General features: G+C 36.2%; 1 protein-coding gene across 1 annotated transcript in view; it reads left to right on the top strand.

Moving 5' to 3' along the window:
• Positions 1-12,472, top strand: part of PDZD8 (PDZ domain containing 8) — an 83,394-nt gene that overhangs the window by 41,378 nt on the left and 29,544 nt on the right. The window contains exon 3 of the mRNA XM_026494223.4: positions 3,239-3,341. Coding sequence (XP_026350008.1) covers positions 3,239-3,341 — 103 coding nt within the window. The remainder of the gene's footprint in view (positions 1-3,238; positions 3,342-12,472) is intronic.

The raw sequence follows: 12,472 nt of genomic DNA on the forward strand, positions 1-12,472 counted from the left end.
AAAAGAAATAAAGTTATCTGAAGCAAAATGAACCCTAACATCCAATCTGGAGGTGTTTTTTAAAATACTTTTAACAGTTGGACCAGTTGTTAGCAATGCAAAATGAAAGTTTTCTGTGTCTGGGATCTGGTTTATCAGGCCAACTAATGCTTTGTGTACTTCAAAATTTCATTGTTAAGAATAACTATTAAATGTTAAATATTTGTGGTGTTTTAGTATTTTAAATGATTTTCATTTGGAATTTATTTTGTTTCAAGGTACCCTTTTAATGTTTTCCGTTATCAAATACCAGATAAAAATCATGCTTACGTTTTATTGAAATATGAACCTTGTCACAATATTGATTCATGGTAATGATAAACCAAGTATTTATTATCATATCTTTTTGTAACAAATGTTAAAATGTTTAAAAGTTTTAGTGTAACCCTAATAATCATTACTGTTCCTTGTCATGATCATTCTTTTTTTTAAAATCATCTTTATTGAGGTATAATTCACATACCATATACAATTCATCCATGTAAAGTGTACGATTCGTTGTGTTTTAGTATATTCACGGGGTTTATGCAACCATCATCACAATCTAATTTTAGAACATTTCTGTCCCTCCTAAAGAAACCCCATACCCATTAACAGTCAAATCCCTATTCCCCCTAGTCCTCCTCCCTAGCCCTAAGTAACCACTATCTACTTTCTGTCTCTATAAATTTGCTTACTCCAAACCTTTCATATAAATGTGGATTCATACAGTATGTGGTCTTTTGTGACCGGCTTCTTTCACTTAGTATGTTTTTGAGGTTCATTCATATTGTAGCATATATCATTAATTCATTTCCTCTTATTGCCAAATAATATTCCATCATATGTATATTCCACATTTTATTTACCTCTTCAACAGATGATGGGCATGTGGTTTCTCACGTTTTGGCTATTAAAAATAATGCTGCTATGAACATGCAGGTTAAGTTTTTCCATGAATGTATGCTTTCGCTTCTCTTGGTTATATACCAGGAATGGGTGTGCTGCATCATATGCTCACTTTAAGGAACTGCCAAACTATTTTTCAAAGTGGCTGCACCATTTTACTTCCCTCCAGCAAAGTACAAGTATTCGTTCCTCTGCATCCTCACCAGTACTTGTCTCCTTTTTTGATTAGCGATTTAGTGAGTGTGAAGTAGCATCTCGTTGTGGTTTTGATTTTCATTTCCCTGATGGCTGATGATGTTGAGCCTATTTTCATATGCTTATTGGCTATTTGCATATCTTATGTGGAAAAATGTCCAATTTTAAATTGAGTTATACTAGACCCTTAGGGGATACCTAACTTGCAAATATTTTCTTCCATTCTGTGAATTGTCTTTTCACTTACTTGGTGATGTACTTTGAAGCACAAAAATTTTAATTTTGTTGAAGTCCCATTTATTTTTTTTCCCTTTGGTACTTGTACTTTTGGTGTCCTATCTTAAGAAATCATCACCTAAGTCAGGGTCACAAAGATGTGACTTTATGTTTTCTTCTCTTACATTTAGGTCTGTGACTCATTTTGAGTTAATCATTGTTCAGTTTTGTGGTATTCTTTTTAAAAAACGTTAAAAAGGTGTTATAAAAATATGAGAAAAGTGTTATGGCTTCAGGGAGGAATTCTGATAAATGTGCTTTGTCATTCCTGAATCCTGAAGATTAATATCTTTTGGGAATTTGGGAGCGTTAGCTGGTGCATAGCCTTCTGTGCATGATAGTGAAGGCCTGTAGGTAGTTCACTCTTTTGAACAGATGGTGGCAGCAGAGCTTGATGAATGAAAATTCTCATTTTTCTCAACTTAGTATTTTATAATTATGAATCTTCTTAATTTTTTGACAGTAGACTGTTAAGCCCAAAGTTTAAATTTCCTTTTAAGATTAAAAACTATTTAAATTTAGGGGCACCTGGGTGGTGCAGTCATTAAGCGTCTGCCTTTGGCTCAGGGCGTGATCCCAGTGTTCTGGGATCGAGCCCCACATCAGGTTTCTCTGCTGGGAGCCTGCTTCTTCCTCTCCCACTCCCCCTGCTTGTGTTCCCTCTCTCACTGGCTGTCTCTGTCAAATAAATAAATAAAATCTTAAAATTATATATATATATATATATATATATAAAATTTTAAAAAATTAAAAATAAAAAAATAAAAACTATTAAAATTTAGGGCTGGTTGTGTTTTTGGTCTTATTCAGGTTTTTAGTTTATGAAGCCAGTTTGTGAAATATGGATGCGATTTGCTAGCAGTCTCCAACCTTTAGGACACAGTTTTCTCATATTACTCTAATATGTTTTATCTACCTTTTTTTAAAATCTCACTTCTACCCCCATGATCTTTGTGTAGACATAAAGTAATAGAGTAACAGTCAAAATGTTGATGAACGCTAAAGCTAGTCTCAAGCTTACTCCTGAAATACGTTGGTATACTTACGTTCTGATTTAGCAGACAGGTGTATGGAAGCTAGACATGTGGGTAATATTTTTTTCCTTCAATAATAAAACTGCTTTATATCAGCTCAAGAATGGGCCTGAGATTTCCTTTTTAGATCTGAATATTAAGCAGTAAAATTAGGTGATGCAGTTATTCCTTGACAGTTTTCAAGATAATAGAAATAGCAAACACATATGGAACACTTAGTGTTTGCTAGGTGCTATACTAAATGCCTTGTATGCATTGTCTTCTTTTGTTCTTACAACAGCTCTAAGTGGTATCATTCTTGCCCTGAATTTTTCAGAGAAAGACATGGGTTTTGAGAAGTTAAATAATTTGCCTAAAGTCACACTGTTAGATAGAGAAGTGTGTGGGTGTGTTCATAAGCAACTATATTGTACTAATTTGTGTGTGTGTGATTTTTATACAGGTGGTATGATCCTATGTGTATCACTCTGCAACTTATTTTTTAAATTCAACAGTCTTATTTGAAGATCTATAACTTTTGCTACTATGTATAGATGCCTGATCAGTTTGTTTACCTCATGAATACATACTACTTTCTGTTTGGTTTAGCTGCTAAGAAACAGCTTGTCCTGGAATTTCACCTGATTTTAGCTTTACTTCACTTTTCCACTAGAGGGTGTACTAAGTGTTTGACTTAATTTTTTTTTTTTCTGTTACCAAAATTATAAATAGTAATGGAGTAATTTATTATTTCTTGTATAATCAGAGAAAAATTTTGTTGCGTATAACTGGTGTAATAGTCTCCTTGTTTTATCTTTATACTGCAGGTTACTCATTTTTGGATCCTATGACAGAGAGGCAAATATTCATTGTACACTCGAGTTAAGCAGTGGTGTTTGGGAAGAAAAACAAAGGAGTTCTATTAAGACGGTACAGTGGATTTTACATCTTTATAAAGTTTGTGTTCTATAAGCATACCTTTAATAATGTTTCTATATTTATAGAGTTATTTTTGGTCATGTACAAATCATTGTGAACAGCTCTTATTTGTCTTGTTTTGTGGTACAACAGTAATACAGATCACTAGCTTGCATTAGAAACCGTGTCTAATTTTCCTTCTAGAACTTCAAAATTATTTCACAGGGATGGAATTAGAAAGAAATAATTCTAAACAGCTTAGAAAGCGAGTAAATTTAGAGCATGCTTTCATTCAGTAGATGTTTTATGAGTGCTTACTTTGTACTAGATGCTGTGTTAGATTCGGGAAACCGTTCAAAACAAGAAAAGACCCTGTTTTTGTGGTGCTAGCATGGGATAGAGGTTTGGCATGAGGGTTAGAAGAGGAGAGAAGTGAAATACATGTTATAGGATGGAGGTAGAAAATGACAATAAATGGGTAAACCAGAGAAGTGAACTAGGTAATTTCTGGAGATTGACAGATACCGTGAAGAAAATAGGATTATGATAGAGCAGATTCTTCAGATCTGATGATAATAGGGAAAACTTCTGAAGAGATGACACTGGAGCAGGATGCCCCAGTTAGAATTTCAGATAAACAGTGAAAAAAAATTTGTTTGTTACGAGTATTCACCCAGTTTTTATATGCTAAGTCTGATGACCCTACACTGGAGACAAGGCCTGAATCCTGAAAAGGAGCAAGCCACCTGGAGAGTCTGGGGAAATGAGGGAGTGGAAGGCATTTCCAGCAAAGGGAGCAGCAGGTGTGTGAGGGCAGTGAGTTTGAGGAACAAAAAGAAGGCTAGTACAGCTAGAGCGTGGTATGAGAGCTAGCAAGTCACGCTTAATCTTTTAAGGGGTTTGAATTTCATTATTTGTGGTGGGAGAGTTTTAAGATGACAAGTGACATGATCTTGTGTACATTTTGCACAAAATGTTCTGCTTGTGTAGACAAAGGATTGTAGGAGGACAAGAGTAAACCTAGAGAGAGGTGGGTTGGGAGGCATTTAGGGGAAGCGTTGGTTACTGTAACTAGGTGGTATCTGAGAAAATAGAAAAGAAGAGAATGGATTTGGGCTATATACTTTTGGTGTATGAAGAACTTAGAGTTCTGGTTTCTTTTTTTTTTTTTAGTTTATTTTTTCTTTTTAATTTAATGGTTTCTTTTTTTTTTTTTTTTTAAGATTTTATTTATTTGACAGAGAGAGAGAGAGCCAGCGAGAGAGGGAACACAAGCAGGGGGAGTGGGAGAGGAAGAAGCAGGCTCCCAGCGGAGGAGCAGGGCTCGATCCCAGAATGCCGGGACCACGCCCTGAACTAAAGGCAGACGCTTAACGACTGAGCCACCCAGGCGCCCCTAATGGTTTCTTTTTTGATTAAAAAAAAAAAAAAAAGACTGTTACCTAAATTGCAAGACTGAACAAATATAAAGGCTTTTAAAATATATTAAATGCTAGAATTAAACAAAAATAGTGCTTTGCTCTCAACATGGTTTAATTGGACTTGGATTCTTTGGGTTCTTAAATGAGGGAAAATTGTCGCTAGTTATTGGTTAATTTGTTTCCAAAGTGAGTTGGTAGTTTCTGAATATTCTGAATAGCAGTTTTAATAGCAATTATTATGTGTTTCTTGTGTTTTGCATAAATCTAGTAGTCTATTAAAGATTTAGAGCATTTATCAAAATTGTCTACAGAATGTCTGTATTAAGCCCATGAAGTTTCACAATGGAAACAGAATTCCAGAATTTTATGGCTGAAGTGGGGACGGGAGTGGGGGGGCAGTCTATGCCCTAAAGGAACCATATCCCTTTTTTTAGACAATTTATTTCATTTATTAAGTATATACTGAAATATTATGGGTTTGGTAGAAATAAAATTCCAAGAGTGAGTCTTGGAACCCCCAAACCTCACTGGAGTTACTTTTTAGTCTTTCAAAAGTTAAGATCCATTTAGCACGTCAGTAGTTTTTTTGCAGGAATAAATTATAGTTGTATTCTTTAAAGATGTACTTAATAACTTAGATATTTAGTTGTTTCTAGTACATTTAATTTTGGGCAGCAATATAGCCAGTCCTGTGGTTATTATTTGTAGCTGATATTTAGGAAAACTATTTCTCTGTTATGTCTTCATTACGGTGAATGGGTTTCTCTGAACTATGCTACCTAGCTGTCTTATAGTAGTGATGATGTGTATAAGAATAACCTGTTATTCTTTGTAGCATTTTAAAAAATAGTCACAATTCTCAATTTTTAGAATAGGTCTGTAAGTATATCTCCATGCTCTTGGAGAACATGACCTTTTTTTTTTTTTTATCAGACCACATATGTTTTATTTTTCTGAACTCCGAATTATCTGAAGGTAGAATCACATTTCTAGCATATGTACAATAGAATGTGTACTTATGTGGGATTTCTTCAGTCCCCATATTTTAGAGAAGGTTCTGGAATATCTAGATTTAGGTATATATGTCAGACTCAGTTGTGTTCTAAATATCTGAGGTTATCTGTAATTCTGGTTGATTATTAACATATAACTATTTGTTTCAGGAGTACAGGTCTGTGATTCATCAATTTTTTTTTTTTACTTTTTAAAAAGGTAATGTGGTATTCCTTGGATGTTCCTTTGACCTTAAATTATTTCTAAATTACATAATTTCTTTATGTAATAACTGTTGTGAATATCCTTACATAAAAATTGAGTAGTATGAAATTCTTTTGGAATAAATAGGATAATTTTGAACAGGGTGGGAGAATAGGAGTAAAACTAAAAAGGGAGGACGGGCCACAGTGTTTGAATTTATGAAAGTAGTAGAGAGCTATTAAAGATTTTGAGCACAGGAATGACGTCAAAATAGTGGTTTTTAGGAAAGTCTCCCATTTCTTTGGTGGTTGTTCATACCTCATCTTTCTTTTAAGTTATGTCTCAATTTGAAGCAACTCCTCAGAGGAATAAAAGAACCAGTTTGTTCTGAATTACATGAATACATGAAAAAACATTATTGTTTTATCCAGGTATGAAATGGTCATAACTTGCCATTGCTAATGGCAGTTTCAGTTTCCCTTACTATATTTGCAAAAATATGAGATTAGACAGCTTTAATATTTTATGGAAAAGGTTAGTAAGACTTTAATCTTGAGTTACAATTTTAGGTCTTCACATATGTCCTCGGTAGTTGTGGAGAAAGAATTCTAGCTTACTAATTACATCTGGTGTCAAAAATGTCAGCAGCAGTTAAGTGTCTCCAGGCATTAAATTACATATGTCTGAATTTAATAACTCCAGGGAGAAGAATTCATTGTGTTCTTTAGGACTACATAAAAGATTGGAGACTAGGATTTGATCATTTGAAATATATTGCAAATTGGGATAGAAAAAAAAATCATTAAAAAATAAGTATGTGAAGGTATTTGATGAGTTTAGAAGCTGTCTTTGTATAAAAACAGTTTTCAGGCTTAAATTAGTTTTTTAAATGTTGAAATTTATTCAGTGAAGAGAGCCACTATTTTCAGTGAATATGTAGAATGAAACTCAATTCTTTCCGTATTTTAAATGTGCCTTTGAGTCTTTAAAGCATTATAATGTACCTTATCATGTTGCTGATATGGAAGATCATTAATAATAACAATAGATGAAAAGCTTTAGGGGGCTCTTGGGTGGCTCAGTCATTAATTTTAGGCTCAGGTCATGATCCCAGGGTCCTCTGATCGAGCCCCACATCAGGCTCCCTGCTCAGCAGGGAGTCTGCTTCCCCCTCTCCCTCTGTCCCTCCCCCTCTTTGTGCTCTGTCTCTCAGTTTCTCTCTTTCTCAGATAAGTAAATAAAATCTTAAAAAACAAAAAAAGAAAAGCTTTAGATCTGTAGTGTTTGCACAAGTGTTGGGAGGTAGAGATAGAACAGTCCTAATGCATTATTTGCTGAAAGTATTAGCAAAATCAAATGAATAGTGGTTTAAGCAAGAAAAAGCCTTGCCTTGTATGAGAAGCTGTGGGTTAGTATGGCAGCTCAGTGATACTCTAAGCACAGAGCCTTGGCTCTTAACTGGCTTCTCCTCCATCATCCTTAGTGTGGGATTTTTATCCTCATGGCTGCAAGGTGTCTAATGCACTCCTGGGTATCCACCTTTCAAGAAAAAGAGTGAGGTCAGGGCACCTGCGTGGCTCTGTCGGTTAAGCGTCTGCCTTTGGCTCAGGTCACAATCCCAGGGTCCTGGGATCGACCCCCAAGCGGGGAGTCTGCTTCTCCCATCCCCTCTGCTCCTCCCCTCTCCTCCTGCTGTCTGTCTCTCTCTCTCTCTCTCAAATAAATAAATAAAATCTTAAAAAAAAAAAAAAAAAAGATGAGGGCTAAAGCATGCCAAAGATGCATGTCAGTCAGGTTTTGTCCTTTTTAAATGCTTTCCTGGAAGCTCCTCCCACGGATTCCACTTGTATCTCATTGGCTAGAACTGAGTCACTTGATGTCCCCAACAGCAAGGAACTATGGAGAATCATTTTAGTTTTTCAGCCTTTGTAGAGCAGAAGGCACGGTTGAAGCATTATGAATGCATTTTAGGTGCCCAGCCCAAAGTCTTACATTAAGAAAATATCCAAATCTGTCTGAGGACTTATTTTTTAAGGGAATTTTTCTTATATTGGGATATAAGTGAGTAATTGAAAAGAATATGGATTTCTTCCTGTTTTGAAATGGACAAGTAAATAGAAAGGAATATTCTGGGTCCCTGAATGTACGGTAGATGGGCAGAAGGGAGATACTGGAACAGTCGTGTGTTCAGTATAAATAGAAGCGCTTCATGTCTTATGGAGCCCAATATGCAGGTTCCCAAGGGAACTGTGGGTAAAGGCATTGGGAGATGTCATGATATTTCAGATCTGCCTGAAAAGTAAGAAGTAATAAATCCCTGAAGAGCGTTCAGCTGACATTTGGGGAGAATCCATAAATGATAATTTGGAACTCTTATTCAGAATGAGTATATTCCTATCAGAGGGTTATATGGTGTCAACTGGCAACTTATAATTGGCAGCTGCTGTAAAAGATTTAGATAGGGTCAGCCATACCACAGATCATGAAGTCAGAAGAATTCACCTCCTAGATTCTATACTTAACTCTGTTTTGACTTGAGTGGTACTTTTCCTTCTCCCACTGCTACTTCCCAATCAAAAGCCTTATTTTTTTTTTTAAAGGATCTGATTCTGAAAGATAAATAAATTATATCAGGCTTCCTCAATTTTCTTTTTAAACGTACCCTTACAATTAAAGAGGAATTTAAGGAAATGATCCCTATTTTCAAAGAACTGTAAGTATAAGAGAGGCATGGGAACCAAGTATGTAACATGAGTGTATGAAATACTTTGCCCATATGCAAAGAGCCAAAGCCTTTTGCCTATAGGATCTGTACTTGTTCCATTAAATCCCACTACTCTAACAAAGATGGACTGAGTAATATTCTAATAATTAGAAGACCGTTTGGGAGTGGTGGTAGTGGAGTCAGTGTAGAGCAGAGGCAAAGAGAGCTCTGAAACTGTAGGGAGATGGGATCTGGATGGAAGGGCGACCTTCATAAGATGAGCCCAGTGAGTCTCCCTATACTTTCAGAGTAAAGGTTGGGGAACTGAATCCAGGAAACACTTGGTAGAGGGCACATAATCAGTTGGAAGAAAGTACAATATATAGGGAACTCATTCCCTGTCTATACTGATATTACAGTGCTAAACAAGCATATAGAAGAAATGGAAACAGTAACTGCATTTCAACTTTCAGAAAGTTGTTGATGAAGAACCATACCAAAGATTCCTAAATCATTTCTTTAGCAGGAGAATATTTCGTTACAGATAGAGCTGCCTTAAGGATAAAGATGACCAGGTATAATATCCTGAATGAGTCTAGGACTTTGATCAGTTTTCACAAATGATCTGAAACCGCACTGTCCAATAGAAATGAAATGTACACCATTTAGGTGATTTTAAATTTTCTTGTAGCCACATTTTAAAAAGTAAAAATAAGTAAGTGAACTTAATTTTAGTAATGTTTTATTTGACCCATATACCCAAAACATTGTTATTTCAGCATGTGATCAACATAAAAAATGAGGGTGTTTTTCCTTTTAAAGTCTTTGAAATCTGGTGCATATTTTACGATTATAACACATCACAATTCGTCCTAACTACATTTCAAGTGCTTAGCAACCATGTGTGGCTAGTAGCTACTATACTGGACAGCACAGAGCAAAAAGAAGGATGTACAATATAATATTCAGATTTGCACATGGCATGAAACTTTTCTAAGATGCTCTAAGAGGAACAAAATGAGGAAAAAGCTCTTAGCACAATTACTTAAGAATTCAAAACTATGCTTAAAATATATAAGATCTAGGATCCTTGAAGAAATAAATATGTCTTTGTGCCTCCAAACAAGAAATTTCAGCTTTTCATGAGAGTGGTGTCACAAAATGAATACACTTATTTAAAAACCATGACATTCTCACAGAATTATTTATACATTTCTGGTTTCCTTTTTTTTTTTTTTTAATTTTTTAAAGTTTTTAATTTTAGTTCCAGTGTAGGTATTATAGGTGTTTCAGGTGTACAATATAGTGATTCAACACTTCCATATATCACCTGGTGCTCATCATGACAAGTGCCCTCCTTAATCCCCATCTCCTATTTCCCCCATCCCTCCACCCACCTCCCTTCTAGTAGCCATCAGTTTGTTCTCTATAGTGAAGAGTCTGTTTTTGTTTGTCTCTCTCTCTTTTCCTTTCTTAAATTCCACATACGAGTGAAATCATATAGTGTTTGTCTTTCTCTGACTGACTTACTTTGCTTAGCATGATACGATGGAGCTCTAGCTCCATCCACAGTGTTGTAAATGCGAGATTTCATTCCTTTTATGGCTGAATAATATTCCAATGTATATTTATACCACATCTTCTTTATCCATTTGTCTGTTGATGGATACTTGTGTTGCTTCTATAATTTGGCTATTGTAAATAATTCTGCAATAAATATAGGATTGCATATATCTTTTTGAATTAGTGCTTTTGTATTCTTTGAATAAATGCCCAGTAGTGTGATTACTAGATTGTAGGGTAGTTCTATTTTTAATTTTTTGAGGAACCTCCATACTCTTTTCCATAGTGGCTGCACCGTTTGCATTCCCACTAGCAGTGCATAAGGATTCCTTTTTCTGCACATCCTTGCCAACACTTGTTGTTTCTTGTGTTTTTGATTTTAGCCATTCTGACAGGTATGAGGTGATATCTCATTGTACTTTTGATTTCTGGTTTCTATAATACAAGAAATTTATGAGAGCTAGATAACATGGGAGAGAAAGAAGTAAAATTAATATGGCAGTGAGATAGCCATATATATATAAATGAATGGGGAAAAGTTAGTGATCCTCAGCTGAAAATACAAAGGTGGGTGAATGGTTAATGGAAGCATATAAACACAAAAAGTAAATGGTAGGATGATCAAATATACTGAGCAAGGAACTAGATCTAGATCTTCAGGGCAATGAAGATAAATCTTATGTCTCTGATGGTTGATGATCAGATGATATAAATGCTTAAAGATACTTAAAAGGTCTGACAATTCTGCACACTACATACTTGCTGGTAGACTTCATAGGGAGACAAATATGCTGTGTGTACTGCACCTAGTAGACACCCTGTTATGTTCCAGTCGTTCAGTCAGTGTCCTAGGAGGGTGAGGGGAGGATAAGTGATCATTTTGAAATACAAATCTGGTCCTTCACTTGCCTCCTTAAATTTCTCAATAGTTTTGTGACTTCCTAGAATGAGGACAAATTCTTTGATGTGCCCCACAAAGCCCTCCCTGACCTGCCCTTTATTTCTTCAGTGTTCTCTTCTACCCTCCTGTTCGGCTTTAGCTATGCTGACCATCTTTTACTCCTTCACACTTGCCATACTCTGTCTACTACACAGCTTTTGAACATGTGCACCCTTCACCCAGCTCCTTTTTCCACATGCATACCCGTACCTATCCCCATTCTTCAGATCTCTGTGGCAACCCTTAGCTTGTTCACCCTTAGATACATTATTGGGCCTGACCCCCGCACCATGTCATTACAGGGCTGACCTCTGCTGGCAATTTTTCCAGGGCTTTAGTATCAGTCGACTCAGCTGGGTCAAGTTCTGATGGGAAATAGAAGTGGACTGGGGAAGCCAGGGTATTCTTCCTTTTACCCCTCTTCCTTGGACAACAAACACGTTGGCAGCTGCTATCTTTCCTCCAGGGCTCCATGCTTCTCCTAGGACAGGCCCACTGTGGTTCCTGCTTATGCTGGGTGCTCTAGCTCCTGGCCTGTACTAAAACCAATTCCTCCCTCTGTTCTTCCAGCCTAAGGTTGGTAGTGACTTGTGACTTGTTAGTATCTAAGTCACTTCACTGTCTCCTGTTTGGTTTTCAGTTCTATGATTGAGTAGCCATTCCCCTGTTTTGAAGTACCTCTGTTTCAAATACTAAGGTGTTTTCTGTTTCCTTATCAGACCCTGGCTGATACATCAACCAATCATCATTATTCTAGAAAACTTTGCCTAGTGAGCATAAGACATCTTGGGAATATATTTTTTAAGATATTTATTAATTTATTTGTTTGTTTGAGAGAGAGTAAGCGAGCGCACAAGCAGGGGGAGGGGCAGAGGGAAAGGGAGAAGCAGACTCCCTGCCAAGCAGGGAGCTTGATGTAGAACTCGATCTCAGGACCCTGGAATCATGACCTGAGTCGAAGGCAGACACTTAACCAACTGATCCACCCAGGCAGCCTGGGAATATTTCTCATAGTTGGGAATTCATACTTATATTTCTATGATAATTTGATTGGTGTTATCTTCACCAGTGTCTTTCTTTACCACAGACACTATGATTGTTTTTGCTTATAGCACTTCACATTTAGTGGGTATTCAGTAAATGTTTCTGGGAATACTGAAGATGACTGACTAGCCGTGAGCTTCCATTTACCCTCAGCCTTTTTTCTTCTAGACATCTAGGTTTCAGCATGACTTAGTCACAAAATGAGATTTACTACTCATTATTTGTTCTGTTAAAAGCCTAGTTTTAATACATTTTTTTAAGATTTTATATCTAT

This window comes from Ursus arctos, unplaced genomic scaffold (genome assembly GCF_023065955.2).
Source record: "Ursus arctos isolate Adak ecotype North America unplaced genomic scaffold, UrsArc2.0 scaffold_7, whole genome shotgun sequence".
Taxonomy (NCBI): Eukaryota; Metazoa; Chordata; class Mammalia; order Carnivora; family Ursidae; genus Ursus; species Ursus arctos.